Source organism: Prionailurus viverrinus, chromosome E2 (assembly GCF_022837055.1).
Source record: "Prionailurus viverrinus isolate Anna chromosome E2, UM_Priviv_1.0, whole genome shotgun sequence".
NCBI lineage: Eukaryota > Metazoa > Chordata > Mammalia > Carnivora > Felidae > Prionailurus > Prionailurus viverrinus.
The window spans coordinates 3341833-3366951 of NC_062575.1; the positions used below are offsets into that span (position 1 = coordinate 3341833).

General features: G+C 63.2%; 4 protein-coding genes across 9 annotated transcripts; 3 read left to right on the plus strand and 1 right to left on the minus strand.

The window, feature by feature from the left end:
• Nucleotides 1-357: 357 nt before the first annotated feature.
• On the minus strand, nt 358-2923 carry TMEM190 (transmembrane protein 190). The gene is made up of 5 exons (XM_047835485.1): nt 2841-2923; nt 2713-2748; nt 903-1028; nt 730-814; nt 358-642 (listed from the first exon to the last, which is right to left on the minus strand). The coding sequence occupies exons 1-5, from the start codon at nt 2896-2898 to the stop codon at nt 402-404; spliced, it is 546 nt and encodes a 181-aa protein (XP_047691441.1). The 5' UTR covers nt 2899-2923; the 3' UTR covers nt 358-401.
• On the plus strand, nt 2610-13086 carry IL11 (interleukin 11). Of its 3 annotated transcripts, none has more exons than XM_047835482.1 (6): nt 2610-3109; nt 6523-6616; nt 10986-11158; nt 11328-11414; nt 11545-11706; nt 12468-13086. In XM_047835482.1, exons 1-6 carry the CDS (start codon nt 2897-2899, stop codon nt 12636-12638), a joined length of 900 nt encoding a protein of 299 aa, XP_047691438.1. In that variant the 5' UTR covers nt 2610-2896; the 3' UTR covers nt 12639-13086. The 3 variants fall into 3 exon arrangements, with proteins under 3 accessions (XP_047691438.1, XP_047691439.1, XP_047691440.1); XM_047835483.1 differs by lacking the exon at nt 2610-3109 and adding an exon at nt 3119-3229 and having other exon boundaries at nt 6606-6616; XM_047835484.1 differs by lacking the exons at nt 2610-3109; nt 6523-6616 and adding an exon at nt 9456-9842.
• A 1474-nt stretch (nt 13087-14560) lies between these two features.
• Nucleotides 14561-21409, plus strand: GARIN5B (golgi associated RAB2 interactor family member 5B). Of its 3 annotated transcripts, none has more exons than XM_047836178.1 (11): nt 14561-14848; nt 15090-15244; nt 15392-15650; nt 16083-16113; nt 16275-16339; nt 16449-16552; nt 16644-16696; nt 16781-16857; nt 17349-19207; nt 21001-21088; nt 21181-21409. In XM_047836178.1, the coding sequence occupies exons 1-10, from the start codon at nt 14774-14776 to the stop codon at nt 21026-21028; spliced, it is 2706 nt and encodes a 901-aa protein (XP_047692134.1). In that variant the 5' UTR covers nt 14561-14773; the 3' UTR covers nt 21029-21088; nt 21181-21409. The 3 variants fall into 3 exon arrangements, with proteins under 3 accessions (XP_047692134.1, XP_047692133.1, XP_047692135.1); XM_047836177.1 differs by having other exon boundaries at nt 14562-14870; XM_047836179.1 differs by having other exon boundaries at nt 14768-14856.
• A 71-nt stretch (nt 21410-21480) lies between these two features.
• Nucleotides 21481-23052, plus strand: LOC125153234 (cytochrome c oxidase subunit 6B2). Of its 2 annotated transcripts, none has more exons than XM_047836182.1 (4): nt 21481-21666; nt 21754-21910; nt 22663-22763; nt 22886-23052. In XM_047836182.1, the coding sequence occupies exons 2-4, from the start codon at nt 21799-21801 to the stop codon at nt 22937-22939; spliced, it is 267 nt and encodes an 88-aa protein (XP_047692138.1). In that variant the 5' UTR covers nt 21481-21666; nt 21754-21798; the 3' UTR covers nt 22940-23052. The 2 variants fall into 2 exon arrangements, with proteins under 2 accessions (XP_047692138.1, XP_047692137.1); XM_047836181.1 differs by having other exon boundaries at nt 21489-21666; nt 21781-21910.
• Nucleotides 23053-25119: the final 2067 nt, after the last annotated feature.

The window sequence follows — 25119 nt, forward strand, 5'->3', positions numbered from 1 at the left end:
GCATTGATGGGAAGCCAGGCACATGCTTGGGGACGGGATCCCAAGGGTAGGCAGCAGGCAGAGGCCGACAGTCCGTGATGCTCCCGCAGGAGAGCTGAGGACCACATTTTCATGGCGGCAGGATGCCACCCCAGCCCCGTTCGGGCACCCCTCAGCCCTGCGGCCTCAGCCCAGGCCACCCCCTGCTTACCCACTGCCCCCCCCCTCAGCCCAGACCTCCCACGATCACGCACACACACGATCACACACACACTCGAGCACACACACACACACACACACACACACACACACGCTCACTCCCTGCCCCAGAGCTCGACCATCTCCTGCTCCCATGATACTTAGAAAAGGTACCACAGGTCCATATGCTAGATCTGTATTGAGGGGTCCCGCCAGGAGTGCCCCTAATCATCATCCTCTCCCCCTTCCGTCTCTTCACCCCCTTCTGTCGTCCCTTCCCCTTCGGTGGCCCCTGATGTGTCCAGGTTCCCCTCCAGGGGAAGGGAGGCCCGCATGCTGCCCGCGGACCCCTTCTTGTTGCTCAGATTCCCCCGGTCCTTGGACAACAGAGACTCGGTCTTCGACAGGTCACATTTGCCCTTTAAGAAGCCTGGAAGGTTCAGCATGTCCCGGCGCTTGGCCCACCTGGCGGGGAGGACGGACACTCAGCCTCGACCTTCCGCCTGCCCCTCTGGGGATGTGGGTCCCACCCCGAGTCCCAGCCCCACTTGCCAGAACAGACAGATGCTGCAGATCAGGAAGAGGAGGCCCCCACATGTCCAGCCCAGCGCCCACATGTGCTTCCTCCGCATCATCTCTGCACAGAGGAGGCAGCTTTGAAACCGGGGCGGGGGGAGGGGGGGGTCTCCGCCACAGCCCCAGGGACCCGGCTGCCAGGCACTCACCATCTGGGCGCTGGTGGTAGCAGACCCCGTCCCGGTAGCAGCATCGCAGACGCAGACAGAGATTGGGGTTTTCGATGGCCGCCTGGCCCCCACAGCTCTCCCGGTCCCACACATCTCCCTCACAGCCTTGGGACCAACCACACGTGTCAGCTATGCCACAGAGTCCGCCCAGAGCCTCAGAACACCGCAGTCCCAAAGGCAGGCTCTGGGATTGTCTGACCGGTGCTCACTCTGCGGGACACAGGAGTCCTGCCCCCAGCGCCGCCTCCCTCAGACCCAGGAGTCCTGACCACCCCCCCCCTAGGCCCTCCTCCCTCAGACCCAGGAGTCCAGACCCTCAGCCCCTCCTCCCTCAGACCCAGGAGTCCTGACCACCCCCCCCCCCAGGCCCTCCTCCCTCAGACCCAGGAGTCCAGACCCTCAGCCCCTCCTCCCTCAGACCCAGGAGTCCTGACCACCCCCCCCCCAGGCCCTCCTCCCTCAGACCCAGGAGTCCAGACCCTCAGCCCCTCCTCCCTCAGACCCAGGAGTCCTGACCACCCCCCCCCAGGCCCTCCTCCCTCAGACCCAGGAGTCCAGACCCTAGCCCCCTCCTCCCTCAGACCCAGGAATCCTGACCACCCCCCCCAGGCCCTCCTCCCTCAGACCCAGGAGTCCAGACCCTAGCCCCCTCCTCCCTCAGACCCAGGAGTCCTGGCCCCCAGCGCCGCCTCCCTCAGACCCAGGAGTCCTGGCCCCCAGCCCCTCCTCCCTCACACCCAGGAGTCCTGACCACCCCCCCCAGGCCCTCCTCCCTCAGACCCAGGAGTCCAGACCCCTAGCCCTCCTCCCTCAGAACCAAGAGTCCTTCCCCCCGTCCCTCCTCCCTCAGACCCAGGAGTCCAGACCCCACAGCCCCTCCTCCCTCAGACCCAGGAGTCCAGACCCTCAGCCCCCTCCTCCCTCAGACCCTGGAGTCCTGACCCCCAGCCCCTCCTCCCTCAGACCCAGGAGTCCTGACCACCCCCCCCAGGCCCTCCTCCCTCAGACCCAGGAGTCCTGCCCCAGCCCCCTCCTCCCTCAGACCCAGGAGTCCTGCCCCCCGCCCCTCCTCCCTCAGACCCAGGAGTCCTGCCCCCCGCCCCTCCTCCCTCAGACCCAGGAGTCCTGGCCCCCAGCCCCTCCTCCCTCAGACCCAGGAGTCCTGACCACCCCCCCCCCCAGGCCCTCCTCCCTCAGACCCAGGAGTCCAGACCCTCAGCCCCTCCTCCCTCAGACCCAGGAGTCCTGACCACCACCCCCCCCCCAGGCCCTCCTCCCTCAGACCCAGGAATCCAGACCCTAGCCCCCTCCTCCCTCAGACCCAGGAGTCCTGGCCTCCAGTGCCACCTCCCTCAGACCCAGGAGTCCTGACCACCTCCCCCAGGCCCTCCTCCCTCAGACCCAGGAGTCCAGACCCCAGCCCCTCCTCCCTCAGACTCAGGAGTCCTGCCCCCAGCCCCTCCTCCCTCAGACCCAGGAGTCCTGCCCCCAGTCCCTCCTCCCTCAGACCCAGGAGTCCTGCCCCAGCCCCCTCCTCCCTCAGACCCAGGAGTCCTGGTCCCCAGCCCCTCCTCCCTCAGACCCAGGAGTCCTGGCCCCCAGCCCCCTCCTCCCTCAGACCCAGGAGTCCTGGCCCCCAGCCCCCTCCTCCCTCAGACCCAGGAGTCCTGGCCCCCAGCCCCTCCTCCCTCAGACTGGGGATCAGTCCCCCAGTCCCTACTCCCTTTAGACCCAGGAGTCTAGTCTGGCTCCCTGTCCTTGGAGGACCCGGGTTTCATCCACTGCTCACTCCATGGGTAGAAGAATCCCTGGATTCCATTCCCATCTGTGAAGGAAAATGGTTGGTGTTGGGGCTGCGGTATGAAGGCTGAGGAGGCTCCCTGCTCAGCACTCTGACCCCGTCTTTGGCCCCCTCACCTACTGAGCCCTGCATCAGCAGGAAGAGGCTCAAAGCTGGGATCCCAGAGCCCACCATGTCGCCTCCCTGGACCCCTGGGGCCTCTGTGGGGACAGACCTTGAAGGCCATCACCCCAGCAACCAGCTGGGCCCCGCCCACTGCCCACCCAGCTTTCAAGGTTCTAAGTTCTGTTGCCAGGGAGCCCCCTTGACATGGGGAAGAAGGGAGAGGGGGTCACACTGGCCTGGTCGCGCCTGCTTGTTAAGAAGCTGCTTCCTTAGCAACCAGGTGGGAAGGGCCATGGGGTGGGGGTGGGGGCCTGGGCATGAAAATGAGCCTCCGTGGCAGAAAGAGGAGGCGGTGGCGGTGTAAGACGTCTGCTCCCTGTGAACCAGGGGACTCCACGGGGTAGGGCCTGGGGGACCTTCCTGCCAGGGAATCCCTCCACTTAGTAACCCGATAGGATACCTGCCGGGCAGCTCATAGCCTGGGGTCTTCCCCCTAGCAACCAGGGGCAGGGGCCTGAGGCTCCCTGAGCCCCATTGTTAGGGAGGCCCCCCGCAGGAGGACAAGGGGAAAATGGGGGTTGGTCGGGGGTGGGGGGGTGGGGGTGGGCAGAGCACTTGCTCGGGAGTCCCCTTGTCCCAAAGGCACTCCGGGCCTCCCGCTGGAGAAAGTATGGGGCAAGTGTAGGGGGCCTTAGGGATGTGAGGGCCCTGAGGCTGGCTTCTCCCTAGGCCTCAATCCACCTACAAATGGGGAAAGGAGTCCATGTGGAGGTCGTCAAGCTTCCCATTTGGTTCCCCTCAGTAAGGAGGAGGAGCCCAACTGGGGAGCTGGGTTGGGACTGCGATCCTTAGTTCTCTCAGGTGAACTTCCAGTCACCTTTGCAGGGCAGTGAGGAGGGGCCTCCTGGGGCAGTATAGCTTTGGGGCCTGGATTTCTGAGTCTGAGAGAGGAGGGGCTGGGGGCAGGACTCCTGGGTCTGAGGGAGGAGGGGCTGGGGAGCAGGACTCCTGAGTCTGAGGGAGGAAGGGCTGGGGGCCTGGGTCTGAAGGAGGAGGGGCTGGGGGCCTGGGCTCCTGGGTCTGAAGGAGGAGGGGCTGGGAGTCTAGTCTCCGAGGGAGGAGGGGCTAGGGGTCTGGACTCCTGGGTCTGAGGGAGGAGGGGGCTGGGGGTCTGGACTCCTGTGTCTGAGGGAGGAGGGGGCTGGGGGTCTGGACTCCTGGGTCTGAGGGAAGAGGGGGCTGGGGGTCTGGACTCCTGGGTCTGAGGGAGGAGGGGGCTGGGGGCCAGGACTCCTGGGTCTGAGGGAGGAGGGGGCTGGGGAGCAGGACTCCTGAGTCTGAGGGAGGAAGGGCTGGGGGCCTGGGTCTGAAGGAGGAGGGGCTGGGGGCCTGGGCTCCTGGGTCTGAAGGAGGAGGGGCTGGGAGTCTAGTCTCCGAGGGAGGAGGGGCTAGGGGTCTGGACTCCTGGGTCTGAGGGAGGAGGGGGCTGGGGGTCTGGACTCCTGTGTCTGAGGGAGGAGGGGGCTGGGGGTCTGGACTCCTGGGTCTGAGGGAGGAGGGGCTGGGGGCCAGGACTCCTGGGTCTGAGGGAGGAGGGAGCTGGGGGCCAGGACTCCTGGGTCTGAGGGAGGAGGGGGCTGGGGGCCAGGACTCCTGGGTCTGAGGGAGGAGGGGGCTGGGGAGCAGGACTCCTGAGTCTGAGGGAGGAAGGGCTGGGGGCCTGGGTCTGAAGGAGGAGGGGCTGGGGGCCTGGGCTCCTGGGTCTGAAGGAGGAGGGGCTGGGAGTCTAGTCTCCGAGGGAGGAGGGGCTAGGGGTCTGGACTCCTGGGTCTGAGGGAGGAGGGGGCTGGGGGTCTGGACTCCTGTGTCTGAGGGAGGAGGGGGCTGGGGGTCTGGACTCCTGGGTCTGAGGGAGGAGGGGGCTGGGGGTCTGGACTCCTGTGTCTGAGGGAGGAGGGGGCTGGGGGTCTGGACTCCTGGGTCTGAGGGAAGAGGGGGCTGGGGGTCTGGACTCCTGGGTCTGAGGGAGGAGGGGGCTGGGGGCCAGGACTCCTGGGTCTGAGGGAGGAGGGGGCTGGGGAGCAGGACTCCTGAGTCTGAGGGAGGAAGGGCTGGGGGCCTGGGTCTGAAGGAGGAGGGGCTGGGGGCCTGGGCTCCTGGGTCTGAAGGAGGAGGGGCTGGGAGTCTAGTCTCCGAGGGAGGAGGGGCTAGGGGTCTGGACTCCTGGGTCTGAGGGAGGAGGGGGCTGGGGGTCTGGACTCCTGTGTCTGAGGGAGGAGGGGGCTGGGGGTCTGGACTCCTGGGTCTGAGGGAGGAGGGGCTGGGGGTCTGGACTCCTGTGTCTGAGGGAGGAGGGGGCTGGGGTCTGGACTCCTGGGTCTGAGGGAAGAGGGGGCTGGGGGTCTGGACTCCTGGGTCTGAGGGAGGAGGGGGCTGGGGGCCAGGACTCCTGGGTCTGAGGGAGGAGGGGGCTGGGGGCCTGGGCTCCTGGGTCTGAGGGAGGAGGGGTTGGGAGTCTAGTCTCCGAGGGAGGAGGGGCTAGGGGTCTGGACTCCTGGGTCTGAGGGAGGAGGGGGCTGGGGGTCTGGACTCCTGGGTCTGAGGGAGGAGGGGGCTGGGGGCCTGGGCTCCTGAGTTGAGGGAGGAGGGGCTGGGAGTCTAGTCTCCGAGGGAGGAGGGGCTAGGGTTCTGGACTCCTGGGTCTGAGGGAGGAGGGGGCTGGGGGTCTGAACTCCTGGGTCTGAGGGAGGAGGGGCTGGGGGCCTGGGCTCCTGGGTCTGAGGGAGGAGGGGGCTGGGAGTCTGGACTCCCGGGTCTGAGGGAGGAGGGGGCTGGGGGTCTGGACTCCTGGGTCTGAGGGAGGAGGGGGCTGGGGGCCAGGACTCCTGGGTCTGAGGGAGGAGGGGGCTGGGGGCCTGGGCTCCTGGGTCTGAGGGAGGAGGGGTTGGGAGTCTAGTCTCCGAGGGAGGAGGGGCTAGGGGTCTGGACTCCTGGGTCTGAGGGAGGAGGAAGGACTGGGGGCAGGACTTCTGGGTCTGAGGGAGGAGGGGCTGGGGGCCTGGGCTTCTGGGTCTGATGGAGGAGGGGGCTGGGAGTCTGGACTCCCGGGTCTGAGGGAGGAGGGGGCTGGGGGTCTGGACTCCTGGGTCTGAGGGAGGAGGGGGCTGGGGGCCAGGACTCCTGGGTCTGAGGGAGGAGGGGGCTGGGGGCCTGGGCTCCTGGGTCTGAGGGAGGAGGGGTTGGGAGTCTAGTCTCCGAGGGAGGAGGGGCTAGGGGTCTGGACTCCTGGGTCTGAGGGAGGAGGGGGCTGGGGGTCTGGACTCCTGGGTCTGAGGGAGGAGGGGGCTGGGGGCCTGGGCTCCTGAGTTGAGGGAGGAGGGGCTGGGAGTCTAGTCTCCGAGGGAGGAGGGGCTAGGGGTCTGGACTCCTGGGTCTGAGGGAGGAGGGGGCTGGGGGTCTGAACTCCTGGGTCTGAGGGAGGAGGGGCTGGGGGCCTGGGCTCCTGGGTCTGAGGGTGGAGGCGGCTGGGAGTCTGGACTCCTGGGTCTGAGGGAGGAGGGGCTGGGGGTCTGGACTCCTGGGTCTGAGGGAGGAGGGGCTGGGAGTCTGGACTCCTGGGTCTGACGGGGAGGATGAGGCCAGGACTCCTCTGAGGGCAACTGTCCAGAAGCCCAGATCCCATTTCTCTGGAAGCCCTGTGAGGCTGACCCCCTGCCCTGCGCATCTCCTGTAAACATCCTGGTGGGAGCTGAGTGGCCCTGGGCTGCCTCCGTCAGAGATGACACAGGTTAGAGGGGGCTCAGCAGGGGGCCGGGGGTGGGGGGTCATAGGGGTTGTGGAGCTGAGGCCAGCAGCTGATGACCATTTCCTGTGTCAACATCATCTGGACCCACTTCGCAATTCCCGGGATTCCTCAGGGATCAAGGAGGGGGTGGGGGGCGGGGCTGCCAGGGCCCTGGACCGCGGCTTGGGACTGGGGGGGCCCCCGCCGTCACGGCCCTCACCGCTAATGACAGGTTTGGGCTGCTTCTGCGGCCCGCCTGCCCCGTCACCCCCCAGAGGCCAGACAGGACCCCCCAGGGACAGACAGACGGACACACACAGCCTCGGACCTGCTGACCTCACACCAGCCAGCCCCACCTCGCCCAGGGGGTCGGCACACGCAAGGACCCCCGGCTCCCTGCTAGTATCCCAGTGGTACCTTCCCCCAAGATTGTGACCCCCCCCACCAGAGCCTCACACACTGGGTCTTCCCTGATCTCTGAGTTTGTTTCTTCCTGTGTCCCTAGATCCCATTGTTTTACATCATTGTTTGTCACTCTGGGGGTTTGTGCTACAGCCTCTGTTCCTGCTTGTCCTGTCGTCTTGTCACCTCCCCAAGGCCTGCCTCTCAGTGTCTGCACCCCACCCCTTCCTTCTTACTGTCCTTGTAGTGGAAGTAGCTGGAGCACCCCTCACCCTGGGGAAGACCCAGGAGTCTGGAGAGTTCCCCCTGCCCTCGCCCTCCTGTCCTGCGCCCATCACATCTCCCTCAGCCTCCTGCAGCCGGGAAGGATGAAAGATGGGCAAACATGACCCCAGAGTCCTGGGTGATGGCCAAGGCGACACGGGGGTGGGGCGGGGAGACTGGCCCCAGCCACGCACCACTGACCTAGCCCCAGACTCCTGACCTTTTCCGTAGCGTATTCTCCAAATTACAAAAGGCAACACCTTTTTCTCTACCTGGAAGCCAGGGTTTGGGGCCTGGACACTGGGCATGGGGTCTGAGGGAGGAGGGGCTGGGGGCCAGGACTCCTGGGTCTGAGGGAGGAGGAGATGGAGGTCTAGACTCCTGGATCTGAAGGAGGAGGGGCTGGGGGCCTGGACTCCTGGGTCTGAGGGAGGAGGGGCTGGGGGAAGGACTCCTGGGTCTGAGGGAGGAGGGGCTGGGGGTCCAGACCCCTGGGTTGAAGAAGGGGGTCTGGTTCCCTGTAGGTGGAAGGGGCTGCCATTTCGAGATCCCTTTTGTTGCTCGCAGACTGGCCCCAGGCCCAGTCCCTATCCCCTCAGGCCAGTCCATCCCCCAGGCTGGTGGCCTGAGTCACCTTGGCTGGCCCCGTCGGTCTGGGGGGGGGGGGGCTACGTCAGTTCTCCCCTCACTGACGCAGCCTTGGGCCCCCCACGCTGACTCAGCCGGAAACAGGCCCCCTGAGGGGCGGAGACCCAGTGGTCAGAGGCCTGGGTCCCTGCGGGAACGGGGGCTGGGAAGGGCCCCTGGGGGGCCCTGGAAGGGGTGGCCATGACAGACCAAGGGAGAGAGAGCTCTTACCTGAGCAATGAGGTCATGTCCCACCATGGGGGGGCTGTGACCTCACCTCCCTGGGGAGGAGAGCCGTCGTCCCCCCCCCTCCCATGGTGGGGGATGGGAGGGGGAGAACTCTAGCCTCCATTCATCCCCAGAGCCCCCCCTGCCAGCTCAGCACAGGGCCTAGAGGGAGTCTGCTGGGGGACCTTTGGAAAGTCTCGTCACTTTGTCTTTCACTGTCGCTTCTGTCCTGGGTGGTGTGGGGTGGGGGGGGAATGCTCCTGGGAATGGAGCTCTGGACCTGTTCCCTCACGGGCTCTGCCCAAGTGCCTGGCCCTCCTCCGGGTACCATGTCCACGCTGCTGTTCCCCCGTCTGTGGTCTGTGTGCGTCTCCCCCTCTGGCGCCAATGCCTCTCTGCACCGCGATCTCTCTGCAGATGTCCCCCGTGCCCTGTCCCCAGCTCCTCTCCCTGGCTGAGCCACTCTCTCTGCAGTTCTGTAACCCTCCCTGCCTCCTCTGCTCACGCAACATCTCCACCCTTCTTTCTCTGGGTCTCCCCGCATGTGTTAATAAAAATCAAGAGAGAGAATAACAATGGTTCATATTTCCTGAGAGCTGACTGCGTGCTTTGCATGGGTGAAGTCATTCTTACCCCGGCGTTTGGGGGGTAGGATGGGTACTCGGTCACCCCCATTTCACAGGTGAGGAAACTGAGGCACAGAGGGGTACCGCACCTCCTTTCCATCTCTGCTTCTCTCCCCACCTTCACATCCCTACCTGTCTCCTGGGGAAAGGCTCTGCCCCTCTCTGTCCTCAATGGTCAGCACCTCTTGTCTCTCTGAGCGCGTCTGTCCCCCTGCCTGTCTGTCTCTTGGGGCCTTTCAGCTCTGTCACCTGCTCCTGTGTTTTCTCTGTATCTCTTCTGCAACCTGCCTCCCCTCTATGACTGCAACTTTGTCCCTCTTCCTCCTGGGGTCTCTCTGCGACTGCAGTGTATCTCCCTAGTGTCTCCGTCTCTCTATCTCTGCCTTTCAGAGGATCTATCTCTGCCCCAATGTCCCCATCTCCCCAAGTGTCTCTGTCTCCTTGCTTGGGTCTCCAAACTCCGTCCCCTTCTCTTTCTCCGTTCCTCGTCCCATGGGGTCGCTCTGCCTCCCCATCCTGCGTCGTGTGGCCCCATCCCCAGCTCTCCGTGTCCCTCAGTGCCAGTCCTGGTCCTGTGGACCCCCGCCCGCTGCCCGCAGCCGGGCCCCAGCCCTGTGCGCCGTGTGTGTCTGCCCCTGCGGCGGCCGGCCGAGGAGGTGGAGGGAGGGGACGCCAATGACCTCACCAGCCCCTCTCCGACCACCCCCCCCCTTTCTCTTTTCAACTTTTCCAACTTTTCCTTCCGTGCCCTCCTCTGAGCAAGGCAGCGTGAGCCCTGCGAGGCAGCCGGCTCCGTCTGAATGGAAAAGGCAGGCAGGGAGGGTGAGTCAGGATGTGTCAGGCCGCCCTCCCCTGCCGCCTGCCCCCCGCCCGCCCGCCCTGGCCCCCTATATAACCCCCCAGGCGTCCACACTCCCTCACTGCCACGGCCCTCGCTGCTCACACGCACATGCCTCCCCTCCCCAGGCCGAGGCCCAGCTGACCCCCAGGGCTCCCCCCCGGCAGCGGACAGGGAAGGGTTAAAGGCCCCCAGCTCCCTGCCCCCTGCCCTGGGGAATCCCTGCCCTGTGGGGACATGAACAGTAAGTTGGTTCAAGTTCATAGGGGGGGGGGGGGGACAGGAAGGGAGGAGGGAGGGACCGCGGCGAGGAGGGTGGGGAGCAGACAGACACAGCGGAATCGGACAGAGAGAGAGACAGAGGAGAGCGAGGGAGCCGTGGGGAGGCAGAGACGGAGGACAGGAAAGGAGATTCAGAGAAAGCAGCAGGAGGCCGGGAGCAGAGACGGGCAGAGACAGGAGGACGGATCTGAGACGCGGAGACAGGGCAGCGCGAGAGACATGAAGACATACAGACAGAGACAGACAAATGCCGGGAGGTGACCCCCAAGAGCGCGGGACGCCCTGGGAGTCGGCAGACACCCGGGCATCCCGACAGAAAGGCTCCGGGAGGGAAACTGAGTCAGGGAGCCCGAGGAGGTGAGCGCAAGTCCCGAACGCCGACCCCCCCAGGCAGGGGGAGGAGAGAAAGAGAGACAGTGGTGCAGACAGGAACGGGAGAGCCAGACAGATGCGGACCGACGGACAGACAGCGGCCGGGGAGGGCCCGGGGGGCGGGCTGGGGGTGTGATGCGGGAGCGGGGCGGCCCGGGGGGCGCTGATTGGCTGGCGGGCGCGGGGGTGGGCGGGGCGGCTGGGGGATGGGCTGCCGGGGAACCAGCGGGCCGGAGCCCCCGGGGAGCGCGCCGCCGCCGGGTCCCTGTCCGCCTCCCGCGTCCCCGCTGCGCCCGCGTCTCTGCGTCCCTCCGCCCAGGTGTGCCCCGGGGGCATCCCCGGCACCACGGCCCGGCCTTCCGAGGTCCCCCTGGGCAGGGGTCTGGGCCTCCGGGTTCCTGTCCCGGTCTCCTTGCCCCGCTCTCAGTCCGGCTCGGGCTCCCGAGGCCCGGGGAGGGGGCAGGTTCTGGCCTGTGCCTCCCCCCTCATGCCCCGCCCCGGGGCCCAGATTCCGGCGTCCGGGGGCGGACGGGAGACGCCCGGCCCGTCTACCCGCCCCGGGCCGCGTCTGCTCCGACGGGCGGGGCAGCCAGAGCGGGAGAGGGAGAGGGCAGCCCGCCCCGGGCCTGCGACCTGCCCTGGGCGCGCCACCCCGGGACTCGGGACCCCCAGTCCCTCCTCCCCCGGACCCACCGGTCCGGTCTGAGCTCTCTCTGCCTTCTCCCGCCCCCAGGTGTTTGCTGCCTGGTCCTGGTCGCTCTGAGCCTGTGGCCGGATAGAGCTGCTGCCCCGGGGCCACCGCCGGGCCCCCCACGGGCCTCCCCAGACCCTCGGGCCGAGCTGGACAGCGCCGTCCTCCTGACCCGCTCTCTCCTGGCGGACACTCGACAGCTTGCTGCGCAGCTGGTGGGAGAGAGAGCCTGCCGGGGGCTGGGCTGGGCCAGGGACCCGGAGTGCGGAGGGCTTCTGGGCTCGCACGGAAACAGCGGGAGGGGGGAGTCTGGGGCCTGTCTGCAGGATGGGGGGACCCTTGGAGCTGGGCAGTCTCCCCCTCAAGGCTTCTTTTTCCCCACAGAGAGACAAATTTCCAGCCGACGGAGACCACAACCTGGACTCTCTTCCCACCTTGGCCATGAGTGCAGGGGCGCTGGGAGCCCTACAGGTAAGGGGAGGGGAAGGGGAAGAGGGGGCAGAGGTGAGAGCTGGGCGGTGGCCAGGGTGCAAGGGGGGCTGGGGGCCAGAGCAGGCGTGTGGCAGGTGTTCCGTGATGCCCCCCATGCCCTGCCTCCTAGCTCCCAGGCGTGCTGACGCGGCTGCGGGCAGACCTGTTCTCCTACCTGCGGCACGTGCAGTGGCTGCGGCGGGCCGGCGGCCCTTCCTTGCGGACCCTGGAGCCAGAGCTGGGTGCCCTGCAGGCCCGTCTGGACAGACTGCTGCGCCGGCTGCAGCTCCTGGTAGGACCTCGCAGCTCCCAGGCCCCATACCTAGACTTGAAACCTGAGACCCTGGGACCCCAGACTCCAGGCCTGCCCGGAGACCCCCAGCCCCCTCGAGGCCCCAGACCCTGACCCAAAGCCAGCCTGGAGACCCTGACTCTGCAAACTCCAGACCTCAAGAGCCTAGATCCTGAGATCTCGGGTGAGACGACCCCAGATCCTGAGCTCTGAGTCTCTTAAGACCTCAGATGCTGGTTGTGAGCCCTTAAGACCCTCAAACCCTGACCGCCAAAACCTGAGACCCAAGAACCTGAGATCAGAAAACTTTAGTTGCCCGTTCCTGGGCCTGACCACAAAGACCCTGGACCTCAAATTCCAGCTCCCAGTTCTGAGACCCCAGCCCTCACCCACGAGTCCCTGAGCTTGGATCCTAGAGGCCCCACATGTAAGACACCAGCCCCAAGATCTTGGACCTGACCCCAGACTTGAGCCTACAGCCCCCAGTGCTCACCTAGCATCAGGATCCCAGCCCTGACTCTATAGACTTCACCCCTCAATCCCCTGAGCTTGGCCCTCTCCAGCTTTGAGACCTCCACCTTTTGGCCCCAGCCTCCACTTTCTGAACCCAACATGTTGAGAACTCCCCACCCAGAAACCCTACCCTGCAGGTTAAAGACCCTCTGGAAACATGCAGCCTGGACTCCCAGGTTCCAAACGCCCCTTCCCGGGACCCCCACTGCACCCCCACCCATTGCTAACCTTCTGTCTTCTCCCAACAGATGTCCCGCCTGGCCTTACCCCAAGCACCCCCAGACCCACCAGCTCCCCCACTGGCCCCCCCAGCCTCCGCCTGGGGAGGCATCAGGGCAGCCCACGCCATTCTTGGGGGGTTGCACCTGACCCTTGACTGGGCCGTGCGGGGCTTGCTGCTGCTGAAGACTCGGTTGTGACCAGCTACACAGAACCGCCAACGTCCTTCAATGCCACATCTTATTTATTTATTTATTTGGGGACTAGGGGCATGGAGGTCAGGAGATACCCCCCTCTTCTTCTCCCCCTAATTAGAGACGGTCCCTCCAGGAGACCTGGGCAGAAGAGGGGGGGCATCTGTGCCTTATTTATACTTATTTATTTAAGGGCGTGGGTGGGAGGTGGGTGGGCTTGGGGACCAAAGGGTGAGGGAACTGGAGTCCTGGATTCTTGAATCTCTAAGACGTCTGGCCACAGTGTTTCCCTGTTCCCCACGCCTCTGGGCCTAGGCAGGAGCATATATTATTTATTAAACAATTACTTTTTGTGTTGGGGCGGGGAGGGAAGGGAAAAGAGGCCTGGGTTTTTGTACAAAATGCAAGAAACTTTTGTACGATACAGAAGGGGGAATTAAATTTGTCATACACATCCACTTAGAGGTGATTTCTCTGAGGGCTGGGGGCTGGGGTCCCTGGAGTAGAGGGAGGCAGGGACCCTTAGTGGGCAGGACAGCAGAGGGGAGATGGTTGGTCCTCCAGGGCAGAGTCTGAGCCTCATCTGGTGCACAGCACTTCATAGACTCTCAATAAATATTTAATAGAAGGTTCCAGAAGGTCATCCAGTGCCCTACAGTGCTTGTACATGACAAGGCTGCAAGTTCAAGGTCATTCATTATGGCAGTTCACAACAGCAAATTGGAAGCAACCTAGATGTTCAACAGTGAGGGATGGTTTAATAAATGACACCCATCTGTGTGATGGAATACTATTAGCCATAAAGGGGGGATGATACAGAGGCAGCTTTAAGACATAGAGAAAGCAGGCTACTAACCACTGCATGATTCCCACTTTGCTTCTCTGGATGGATGGATGGATGGATGGATATATAGATTTTTTAAGAAGTCCTAGAACACAGGGCACCTGACTGGCTCAGTCAGTAGAGCATGTGACTCGATCTCTGGGCTGTGAGTTCAAGTGCCGCGTTGGGCATAGAGCTTACTTTAAAATAATAATTAAAAAAAAAAAAAACTCCTAGAAGAAAATACACCAAAATGTTGACCATGGTCCCCTCAGGGTGGAAGGCAGGGTGGGATTATGGGTGCTTTCATTATTTGTGCTTGTCCGAATTACTCAGAGTTTCTACAGTGACCATGTGTTTTGCATGACCCATTAAAAAAAAAAAAAAAGATACACACTTTTTAGAAGGACGGAATGCCAGCCAACCCCTTCCCCCAAAATAAGACCTCAGAAGGAGTCAGGAATGACTGCTCACTGAGTGTGTGCTCTGGGCCGTGTCTTAAGTGTGGGGTTTTACTTACATGATCCCCTGAATGCTCCATCATGCCCCACTTTCCAGGTGAGAGAAAGTGAGGCTGGCGGGGGAGGGGACATGGTGTTCAAGGTCACACCTTGAAAGGCACCACTGTGTTTCTGCCAGAGGTCCAGCTCCTTCCAAAGCCCGTGCCCCTTTCTTTATAACCAATGTTCAGCAATCACTGCCACAGACACAAATCAGTTATATATGGGGAAACTGAGGCTCAGTGGGTATGAGTCTTCCTCAAGGTCCCTGAAAGGGGTCAGTGGTGAGTTGGGGCCATGCTCGGACCTCCCTTCTTAAGTGGGAAACTCTTTGGTTAATTATCCATTTATAATGTCCAAGACAGATCCTGCCGGGGGCCCTGAGTTTTCAGTAGCTTTGGGTCTGCAGTTGGGGCTTCTGATTCACAGACTCCAGCCCTCGAGACTCTAGGCCACATCCCAGGAGGAGAAGGGAGTCCACGCCCCCCCCCCCCGAGAGTTCCCAGAAAGAGTCCTACAAGTGTCTGATGAGGTCACAAAGGCCCCCCCCCAAGGCTCCTCCCCCAAGCCAGGGCTGACCACCCTCCACCGCAGGGCCATGGCCAAGCCCTGGGGAAGCCCCACCCTCTGGGACCCCTGAGCTGTGGCACCTGCCAAGCCTAAAGGGCCAGGGCGGGTGGGCTGGGGGACACTGGGCAGGCCAAGTGCCCAGGTGCCAGGTCCCTGACTCTGTGTCTGGCGTGACCCACCTTTTCTGCAGCCGCCATGAACCGGCTTCAGAACATCAGGCGCACGGAGCCATTCCAGGGACCCTCAAAATGGGTCCCCACACTAGGCGAGCTGCAGAAGACCCTCCAGAGGGGAGAGTACCTGCCCCTCCGCCCGCTGCCCATGTTCGAGAGTAACTTTGTCCAGGTCCCCAGCTTCCTGCACCCTGGGGGCCGAGAGGGGCAGGAAGGGATTGAGACACCACCCCCCCGCCCCCCGCCCCGGACTGGGGGGTTCGAACCCAGGCAGGCACTGACTAGGCAGCCGCAGGGGTGGGGAGGCTCAGGTGGTAGGGGGCTTGGGCTGGGGGTGCCAGAGGAGCATTGGAGAAAGGAGTGGTCCCAGCCCCTCTCCCCGGCCCCCCAGGTAACCAATCGAGGGGCCCCCGTGTACGTGCACCACAGAACCAACCGTGTGACTATGGGTGTGGCCGCCTCCCAGCCTGGCCTGGTGTTGCCAGACATCCTGCTGATCGCTCAGCCCCCGGAGGGCAGGGAGTGCGCCAGCCTCGTCCTCACCAGGTGCCTCCATTCCCCCCGCTCCCCGGGCCTGCCTTATCCCCCCCTCAACCATGACCATGTCCCTCTCCCGCCTCTCCCCCCGCCCCCCACCCCCCACTGCCCTGCCCCATCCTCTGCTCCACCATGTCTGTCTCCTGCCTCCCCCAGGATGCTCCCGCTGGACCTGACCCACCTCTACGTGCATGACCTGTCCTCCTGGCGCCTGAAACTGCGCCTGGCCACGGGCCGCTGCTACTACCTGGAGCTGGATGCCCCCGGCAACGAGGCCGGCTTCCTGTTTGACCGCTGGATCCGGCTCATCAATCTGCTCCAGGACCCCACCACCACCTGGCTCCCCAGGACCCCGCATGGGCCCGCCAGGGACCCGGCCAGCGTCAAACCTCCTGCCTCCACCTGGCGCCTCCAGGTGGGCAGTGCCCCCCACAGACCCTGGGAGCAGCTGTGGTTTTGGATTTCAGAGCCGGGACCAACAGCTGAAATCCAGAACCCCAAGAAATGAGGCTGGGGGTCAGGACTCCTGGGTCTGAGGGAGGAGGGGCTGGAGGTCAGGACTCCTGGGTCTGAGGGAGGAGGGGCTGGAGGTCAGGACTCCTGGGTCTGAGGGAGGAGGGGCTGAGGGCCTGGACTCCTGGGTCTGAGGGAGGAGGCCCGCATTCCAGGATCTGAGGGAGGAGGTGGCTGGTGGCCTAGATTCCAGGGTTTGCAGGAGCAGAGGGCAGGACCCCTGGGTCCTGGCATGGGGACGGGTTGGGGTCCTGGAGTCCTGAGCTGGGTAGGTAATGGGGACGTGGAAACCAGGAGGAGGAACCCATCCTGACTGACCCCTCCCCGTCCACAGGACCAGCCCCAGTCCGGACGTGGACGTTCGGGTGAGCAGCCTCCGTGTCCTCAGACCCTTCCCTACTTGTCAGCCTCTCCTGCCCCAGGCGTGGCCACACCTACCAGCCCTTGAGCTCTCCCCCCTCCCCTGCCCGAGCCTCACGTCCTCCCTGTCGGGGACCCTGACTGGAGGTCCTCCCCTCCTCTGCAGTCATGACTGTGGAGCCCAACTTTCCTTACAAGATGCTGACACTTCAGAAACAGAGGAAGGCCAGGGTGAGCAGGTTGGGCAGGCCGGGCTGGGGAGGGGCCGGGCTGGGCCCCCCCCCCCCCCCGCCCCGCCCCGCGCCTCCTGACTGCCCGCCGTCCCTCCTCCCACCGCCAGACCCTCAAGCGCAAATTCAAGTCTCAGGCCGTGGGCGACTCTGTGCCTCTCATCTGGTCACAGCAGGAGCACGCTGAGCCTAGAAAGAAATCTGCAGAAAAGAAGTAGGCTTGGGGTCTTGCTGCCCGCGGGAGGCCGAAGGGCGAGGACCCCGGTGTGGAGGCCACCAGAGTCACCCCACATTGCCCCCTACAGGTCCCAACGAAACCTCCACCCTGACACATCTCAGACCCAAATCCAGGTTACCGGTGAGCACACCTCGCCCTCCCTGTGTGGACCCCCAACGTTCTGGCCCTTCCCCCGAGAGCTCACACTGCCTTCTTCCCGCCCAGAGAAGCCAAGCATCACCATCCGCACCGTTTTCAGCATCGTCTCCAACACCATCAACCACACACAGTCCTCTTCCAAGGCAGCTATTTCCTGGGGGCCCACTCCTGGTCTGAGGGAGGAGGGGCTGGGGGTCTGGATTCCTGGGTCTGAGGGAGGAGGGACGGGGGGGGGCCAGGACTCCTGGGTCTGAGGGAGGAGGGGCTGTGGGGTCTGGACTCCTGGGTCTGAGGGAGGAGGGGGCTGGGGGCCAGGACTCCTGGGTCTGAGGGAGGAGGGGCTGGGGGCCTGGGCTTCTGGGTCTGATGGAGGAGGGGGCTGGGAGTCTGGACTCCTGGGTCTGAGGGAGGAGGGGCAGGGGGTCTGGATTCCCGGGTCTGAGGGAGGAGGGGCTGGGGGCCTGGGCTCCTGGGTCTGAGGGAGGAGGGGCTGGGGGCCTGGGCTCCTGGGTCTGACGGAGGAGGGGCTGGGGGTCTGGACTCCCGGGTCTGAGGGAGGAGGGCCCTGTGTCCTGGGCTCTGGGAGCCTCCCCTGGCCCTGACCATTCTTCCCCTCTTCTCTGCCCACCTACAGTGTTGCTCTTCTGACTCAGACACGGCCACAGTCCTGGGCGGTTTAATTGAGACCCCCATCCGCTGTGTCTCCGCAGACACCCCTGATATTTCCTTGCTGGAATCCTATGATCCCTTCAACACGTACCTGTGGCAGCAGGACGTTGAAAACCTGATGGACCCCGATACCAGCACCTTGTCCTCGTCCTCCTTCTCCCCAGCCACCCACCCTCCCCGCTTCTCCCTCCCAGCCGCTTACTCCTCCTCCCACAGGCGCAACGAAAAGGCTCAGGCTCTGGGATCCGGGCAGAGGCAGCGGCCTCCACCCTCTCAGAAGACCGCAGCTGCCCGCGTCGCCGCTTGGAAGGTTCCATTCCTCCGTGACCAGTCCAAGAGGGTCTCAGCAATGCATGATCCATCCCAGAAGATGTCGACTGCACCCGGCCCACCCCGGGGGCCCCCAGTGGTACCCGCTGTTACCCAGAAGACCCCAACAGTACATGGTCCCCCTTGGAAGGCCCCACATGTATCCGTTACTTCCCGGAAGGCCGCAGCCAGTCCTGGCCCGGCCCGGAAGGCCCCACCTGTATCGCCTACTTCCCGGAAGGCTGTATCTTCCTCTGTCCCAGGAAGGAAATCTGTGTTCCTACCTGCCCCATCCCAGAAGGCTCTGACGTCACCTACTCAACAGCAGATGACACCGGACGCTGCCACTTTGGGCACATTGCCCACGGGAGGTCCTAGAGGGCGTGTGCTCGAGAGAAGCCAGCGTGAGGGGACGCCAGGACCACTGATGTTTGTGGGCACCCAGGAGATGGACCTGATAGAGACAAGGACCCAGAAAACATCCCAGGACCTGCCTTTTACCACCACCAAGAAGGAGTCGGAGGAGGTCGTGCTCACTAAAGCCCTGAAGATCACCCTGGATGGCTTGAAGGGCAGGGGCAAGTTGGAGGACAAGGTCCACAGAAAGAAGGAGGAGATATCCCTGGACAAGCCTGGCTTAACCTCCCAGACGGTGGGGCAACAGCAGAAGTGGCTCAAGACCCAGGAGGTGGTCATCCAGGGACCCCCGGAGGAGCCAAGCAGGCCGTTCTCGGTGGAGGGGCTCACCCTGGCCAAGCTGATGATCATGGCCAACTCCAAGGAACCGCCCCTGAGGCCAGCAACAGTCAATCCGTCCTCCTGGCTCTCGAGCCCCCCGATGCCTGACATGTCAACAGTCAGCCCCAGGGAGGTGCCCTTGCTGCAGGGGACACCAGAGGTGGTTGGAGAGCAGTCCCTGTTTGGCACCTGGGTGAAGGAGAGAATGCATCCGTGGGCTGAAGGGAGCATGTATCACTGGGTAGAGTCACAGCCCCAGGTTCCAAAAGAGGCTTCCGAAGTGCCTGGCCTCCCCAGGCATGAGGCCAGCAGCCTGATGATGGACAATGTCTCCCCAGATCCCATCAGTCTGCCTGCATCAAGGTGGGAGGAGGTACCCCCGTGGCCCATCTCACTGACCCCCATCTCAGAGATGAAGGCCAGTGTGTTCCAGCAGCCAAAGAGAGCATCTCTTGAGCCCGAGGGGCAGTCAGACCAGCTCGAGGGGAGGTCAGACCAGCTCAAGAAGACTCCAAACCAGCTGGAGGGGATGCCAGACCCGCTCGAGAGGACTCCAGACCAGCTTGAGGGGATGTCAGACCAGCTTGAGGGGAGGTCAGACCAGCTCAAGAAGACTCCAGACCAGCTTGAGGGGATGTCAGACCAGAGTCCCCTGGCCATAACAAAGTTGTCCTCTGATGTCATCTTACCAATGCTCGTAGAAAATGAGAATATGATGGACATGGCCCCCGAGGTGGAGGACATAGAGGAACCAGGTGTCTACAGTCCTTCAGCCAGGTATTTGGGGTGACAGCTGACACGTTCTGTCAACTCCATTAGCTGCAAGATAAAAAGAGGATCATTCCCTTTTTTCACTTTTATTCACGGACTCAATGTATAGAGAGTGTTGACTTGTGCTAGGCATTGTTCTAAGCACTAGAGATATGGCATTGAGCAATTTGGGGAGGATATGCTCCTGTCATCTTGTGTGTAGAGCCCAGGGATGCTGTTCAATGTCCTACAATGCACAAGATGGCTCACCACAGCAGAGAATGATCCAGAGAAAATATCAGTAGTGCTGAAGTTAGGAGTCCTGACAATTAAGAGCTAAGTCAATTATATTGCACGCTATAAGGTGATAGCTCCATGGGAAAAGAGCAGGAGAGGGGGGACTAGGGATGAAGATAGGCAGCCTCCTGTATTGGACTGGTTGGCCCAGGAGGGCTTCAGTGAGTTGATGTCATTTGTGTAAAGACCCGAAGGAGGGGAAGAAGGAAGCCATGCACACATCTGGTGAAAGTATGTTCCTTGCAGAAGAAACAGCCACTGCAAAGGCCCTGAGGCATGAGTGTGTGTGTGTGATACGTTGGACCAAGAGTGAGTTCCAAGGGACCCCAAGAGTAGGAAATGAAGTCAGAAGAAGTCACGCAAGTGGTGGTTATCACATGGGACCTTGCAGGCCATTTCAAGGGCTTTGGCTTTGATGCTGAGTGAGCTGGGGAATTTGGGGCAGAATGGCTGGAACTGGTGTATATTTGAAAAGGCTCTCTCTGGCCAAAGCATAGAGAAGGTAAGGGGGCAAGGATGGAATCTGGGAGAATAGGGAGGAGGCAGTTGCAACGATCCAGGCATGAGACAAGAAGGGAGGTGTTGGAGGTGTGAGAAAGAGGCAGGATGGTTGAGCCGACAGATTGGCTCATGGATTGGACATGGCCATGTGGTGTCAAGGGCAAATGTAGGGTCTGGGGTCTGAGACACTGGGAAGACGGAGAGGCTGTGAATGCAGCAGGTGGCAGGGAGGGGATCAGGATCGTCTAAGATCCCTGGTGAAGAAGTGGGGCAGGTAGCTGGATATATGAATTGGGAGTGACGGGAAATCATTGGCACATGGATAGTTACCACAAGCCAAGAGACTGGAGGAGGTCACCAGCCAGTGAGTGTCGACAAAGAGGGTGCAAAGTGTTTAGAAAAGGGGAAACCAGGGGTGCCTGGGTGGCTCAGTCAGTTAAGCGTCTGACTTTGGCTCAGGTCATGATCTCATGGTTCGTGAGTTCGAGCCCCGCGTCGGGCTCTGTGCTGATGGCTCAGAGCCTGGGGCCTGCTTTGGATTCTGTGTCTCCCTCTCTCTCCATCCCTCCCCGACTAGCGCTCTGTTTCTCCCTGTCTCTCAAAAATAAATAAATGTAAAAAAAATTTTTTTTTAAAAGAAAAGGGGAAACCATAGTGAGAGTTGGCAGAATGGCGACAGCCTGGGTGTCAGGGGAAGCTGCGTGTAATGCTGCAGTTAGGTGAAGGAATACGGGACGGAGGCAGGAGCCCTGGGCTTACCAGCAAGGATTTTATTATTTGCACGAGAGTGCTGAAGAGGAGAGAGAGATTAGCATTTGCGTGTTGGTGTGAAGGATCCACAGGCGGGCTCCCCTGCAACTAGGCAGGAGGGAGAGAAACTTGGGAGGGACAGCAGGGACAGGAAGACACTGGTGGGGACCCTTCTTCCAGCTCACGCTTCATTTTAGCAGGGATTTACTGAGCCCTCACTATGCTCTTCCTGTGACCTCCAAGACCCCCTCTGGCTTTTTCTCTCTCCGCAGCATACAGAGTTCCCAGAGCCTTCATTAGCGGGATTCGGGGGGAGTCATCTCAATCGTCAAAGTGTCCAAAGGAGCCCAGCGTGACCAGGTAGCCAGAGACCCTGCGGCCCCGCCTTAGTCCTGGTACTGAAGTCCGGCGGCTCAGACACCACCCTTACTCTTTCCTCCTCTTCCCCACAGGCCCCCAGGGTGCTGTGCACCTGTACCGTAAGAAGCAGGGTGCTGAAAAGCCCGGGCGGGGGGATGCTCCCTCTAGGGTAGAGACCAGAGCTATCTATACGTTTATATATTGGGGGGCGGGGGGCGGGGGAGAGCCCGCGGAGCGGCCCAGCTTCTCAGAGATTAAAAGCCTGAGTCTGAGACTCGGCAAAAATCGTGACTGGGTGCCAGTGTGTGCGCGCGGGGTGGCGTCGGGCTGGAGGTGGGAGGCGGCGGGGGGGGGGGGGGGGGGCGCTGGTCCACGCAGACCCTGCCTGGCGGCCCAGAGCGTCCCCTGCAGCGCAGCGGCTCCCATTGGCTGGGGTTCCAGGGGCCCCAGCCAATCCTGCCAGGAGTCGTGGTTTTCCTGGGCTGGGACCCCCCCCCACCCCGACACTCAGAAGCGAGGGGCACCGCCGGATGGAGCCACAAGCACAGCTGACCCAGTGACACGTTGACATCAGTCTGGTGAGGGCAGGGCGGGTGGGATCAGGGACTGGGCTTTGGGGTGGGGGCCAGGAACTGGGTGCGGGTCTGAGCGAGAGGCGTCTTCAGGCCCCACGGAGCCCCCTGCCCCTGCAGTAGCTGCCCCCTCCCTGGATGTTGGATATTGAGTTCCAGAAGTCCCCCAAGGGGAAATGGACAACACCACCCTTCGACCCGCGCTTCCCCAACCAGAACCAGACCCGCAACTGCTACCAGAACTTCCTGGGTGAGACCTTGCGGGCCAGGTTAGGGGGAGGGAGACAGAAGAGGCGGGAAGGGGTCCGCCCCACCTGAAGACAGGGAGAGGGTCCCGGACCGGCCTTGGTGGCGGTGACCGTTGGGGTGGGAGGGCCCATGGTCGAAGGGGCGGGGCCTCGCCGGGAGTGGGCGGGGCCTATTTGGAGGGGCCTGGGCCGAGGGGTGGGGCGAGGGTGCGATGGGCGGGGCCTGGCCGGGAGAGGGTGGAACCTGCTATGGAGGGGCGGGTACCAAGTCCTGCAGGGGCGGGGCGAGGGAGGAATAGGCGGGGCCTATCCAGCGTGAGCGGGGCTTTGTCTGGAGGGGAGAAGACCCTGTCCTGGAGGGTGGGACCGAGTCTTGGAGGGGAGGGGCGAGAGAGAGATAGGCGGGGCCTATCCGGTGCGGGGCGGGACCGAGGCTTGGAGGGCCGAGGCAAGGGAGGGATAGGAGGGGCCTACCCAGCAGGGGCGGGGCCTGTCCGGGACGGGGCATGACCTGGTCTAGGGGCCAGGACTGGGCCTGGAGGGGGCGGGGCCTGGCCTGGAGGGGCGGGACCGAGTCCTGGAGGGGCTGGGCATGGCCTGGAGGGGGTGGACCGACCGTGGAGAGGCGGGACCTGACTGGGAGTGGGCGGGGCCTGCTCTGGAGGGCTGGGGGCCAAGTCCTGGAGGGGCGGGGCCTGGTCTGCAGGGACTGGGACAGAGGCAACCCCGCGGCCCGCTCCGCCCCACCCCTCAGACTACCACCGCTGCGTCAAGAGAATGAACCGCCGTGGGAAAAGCACGCAGCCCTGCGAGTATTACTTCCGCGTGTTCCACTCGCTGTGCCCCAAGAGCTGGGTGAGCAGGGGGCCGAGGGGGCGTCGGCAGCCGGCCGGGCGAGACCGGACCGGGCGAGGGTGGAGGGTCCCGCGGAGCTGAACAAGCGCCCGCCGCCTCCCCTCCCGCCCGCCTCTCCCCAGGTGCAGCGCTGGACCGAGCAGATCCAGAGAGGGACCTTCGCAGGCAAAATCTGACGGCCTGAGTGCGGACGCCCCGAAGGATCAGCGCGCTGACACCCTCCACGCCCCACCGTCCTCGAGTCTCCCCGAGACTCTCTAAGCCACACATAAAGCTATGTTGCTGCTGACGTTTCTTATTATCTGGCGCGGGGGCTGGAGAAGACCTTTGTCTGTGGCCTGCAGCTAACACTACCGGTTCTGTTGGAGGAGGGGGCAGGGGAGGATTCTGCTCCGTCGGGCTGCCATGGAGGGAGGGTAGGCAGGTGTCTAGGGCGGCAGCAACCAAGCCCCGTCCGCCCTTGCCCCACTGCCTCCAGCAGCAGCCGCCACCAGCCCGGGGTCCTCTCTGGATCTCTGGATGACCACGCGCGCCCACCAGAGTGCCCCTGACTGTCCATCCCCACACTTAGTCGCCCTCCGTCTCCTCCCTCAGGAGCCTCTTCCTCTCTGGCCTGAACGCCTCCCCCACCTCCTTTGGGACTTCCATTCCCAAGTTCTGGGGTGGGGGGGAGTCTACTGTGCACACCCTCCCCCCCCCCCCCCCCCCCCCCCGCCAGCGCTGACCCCAACCCTCCCTCCCCTGCTCTGGACCCTTTCTTCACCACTCTCCGTCACTTCCGTGCCCCTGTTTGACTCCATTTGCCACCCTGTCCTCATCCCGTGAGCCCCTCCCAACAGTCTTTTGCACGCCTGGCCCTGTCAGCACCGGCCCCGCCAGAGCAGCCTCTTCCTTGTTCCCCCAAAAAACAGGGGCGGCTGCCCCCCCCCCCCCCCAGACTTCTCCATTTCCCCAGGATACTCCAAGCTCCTGTCTGAATAATTTGCTCCTGCCGCATCTGGGCACCGGGCCTGCCCAGGCTCAGAGGCGGCAACGCCAAAATCCATCCTCATTCCAAATGCCCCCGAAAGGTCACCTCTCCAACCACCTGCCCCCTCCCCCCCCCCACCCGGAGGCTGAGGCTGACCCTTAACAGAGTGCAGAGCCCTGGGCTTCTAGCCCGGACGGAGTCCTGGACACAGGGAAGACTGGATTCCACTGTGTCTCCCTGAAGCTGTAGGATTCCCGCGACAGCCTGGAGCCAGCTCTCTCAAGTCATGTCAAGAGGCCAGTTTAATCCGGGGCTCGAAGGTCGCTGTTACTGATCAGAACAACTTGTCGGTGACCCTGAACAAGCTTCTTGACCTGCGTGCACCTCAGCTTCCCCAGGAAACAGAGATGGTACAGTCCCGTTACCAGGACAGGTGGGATGATGGGAGGGACTGAGCGGACTCTGGAGGACTGGCTCCACCCAGCCTCCTGGATGACTGTCCCCAGGCACACCCTCCACGCAGGCCTCATCAAGCCACCCAGGGCGCACCCCAGCCGTCTCATCTCCTGGGATGGCTTCATCCAGATACCCTGCCCCCCCCTCCAATCACAGCCTGAGAGGCAGGGGGGCAGGTGAGTGCGCAGGGCGTGCCGGGAGCGCTGCCCCTGTGGCAGGGAAGCCGACGGTGACACACAGGCAAGGCACCTCTCCGAGTCACCAAATAGGGCTGCCGGCTGTCTGACACTCAGTGAGGTCACCTAGGTAGCATCTGAGCACAGAGCCTGCCACCTGTACAGCCCCAGCCGGCCTCTGGACCTCAGCAGGCCACCCCTGCCTGGAGGGCACTTTCTCTCCCTTGCCCGGCAGCCACTCTCAACTCTCCATTTCCTGTCCCCACCATCAGCCCTCCACCACTTTTTTAAAAGTTTATTTATTTTGGTGGGGGCGGGGAGGGAGAGGGAGAGAGGGAGGGAGAGAGAGAGAGAGAGAGAGAGAGAGAGAGAGAGAACAAGCAGGGGAGGGGCAGAGAGAATCCTAAGCCGGCTCCACGCAGTTAGTGCAGAGCCCGATGCGGGGCTCAAACTCATGAATGGCGAGATCATGACCTGAGCTGAAATTGAGTCAGATGCTCAACCGACTGGGCCACCAAGGCACCCCCATCCCTCAACCACTTTGGAGCATTGTTTATATTCCAGGCCACCAACCCTAAGGATGCCGGAGCTGGAGGCGGGGTCCAGCCTCGTGCACTATGGCTGTGTGGGTCAACAGCACAGCACACCCCCAGGCCTTGAACTCTGAACAGCGCCTCCACTGCTCCCTGAAGCCCCAGTGCCAGCCGCAGGGATCTGCAGCAGCTTCCCAGGTCAGAGGAGGTCCTGTTCCCAC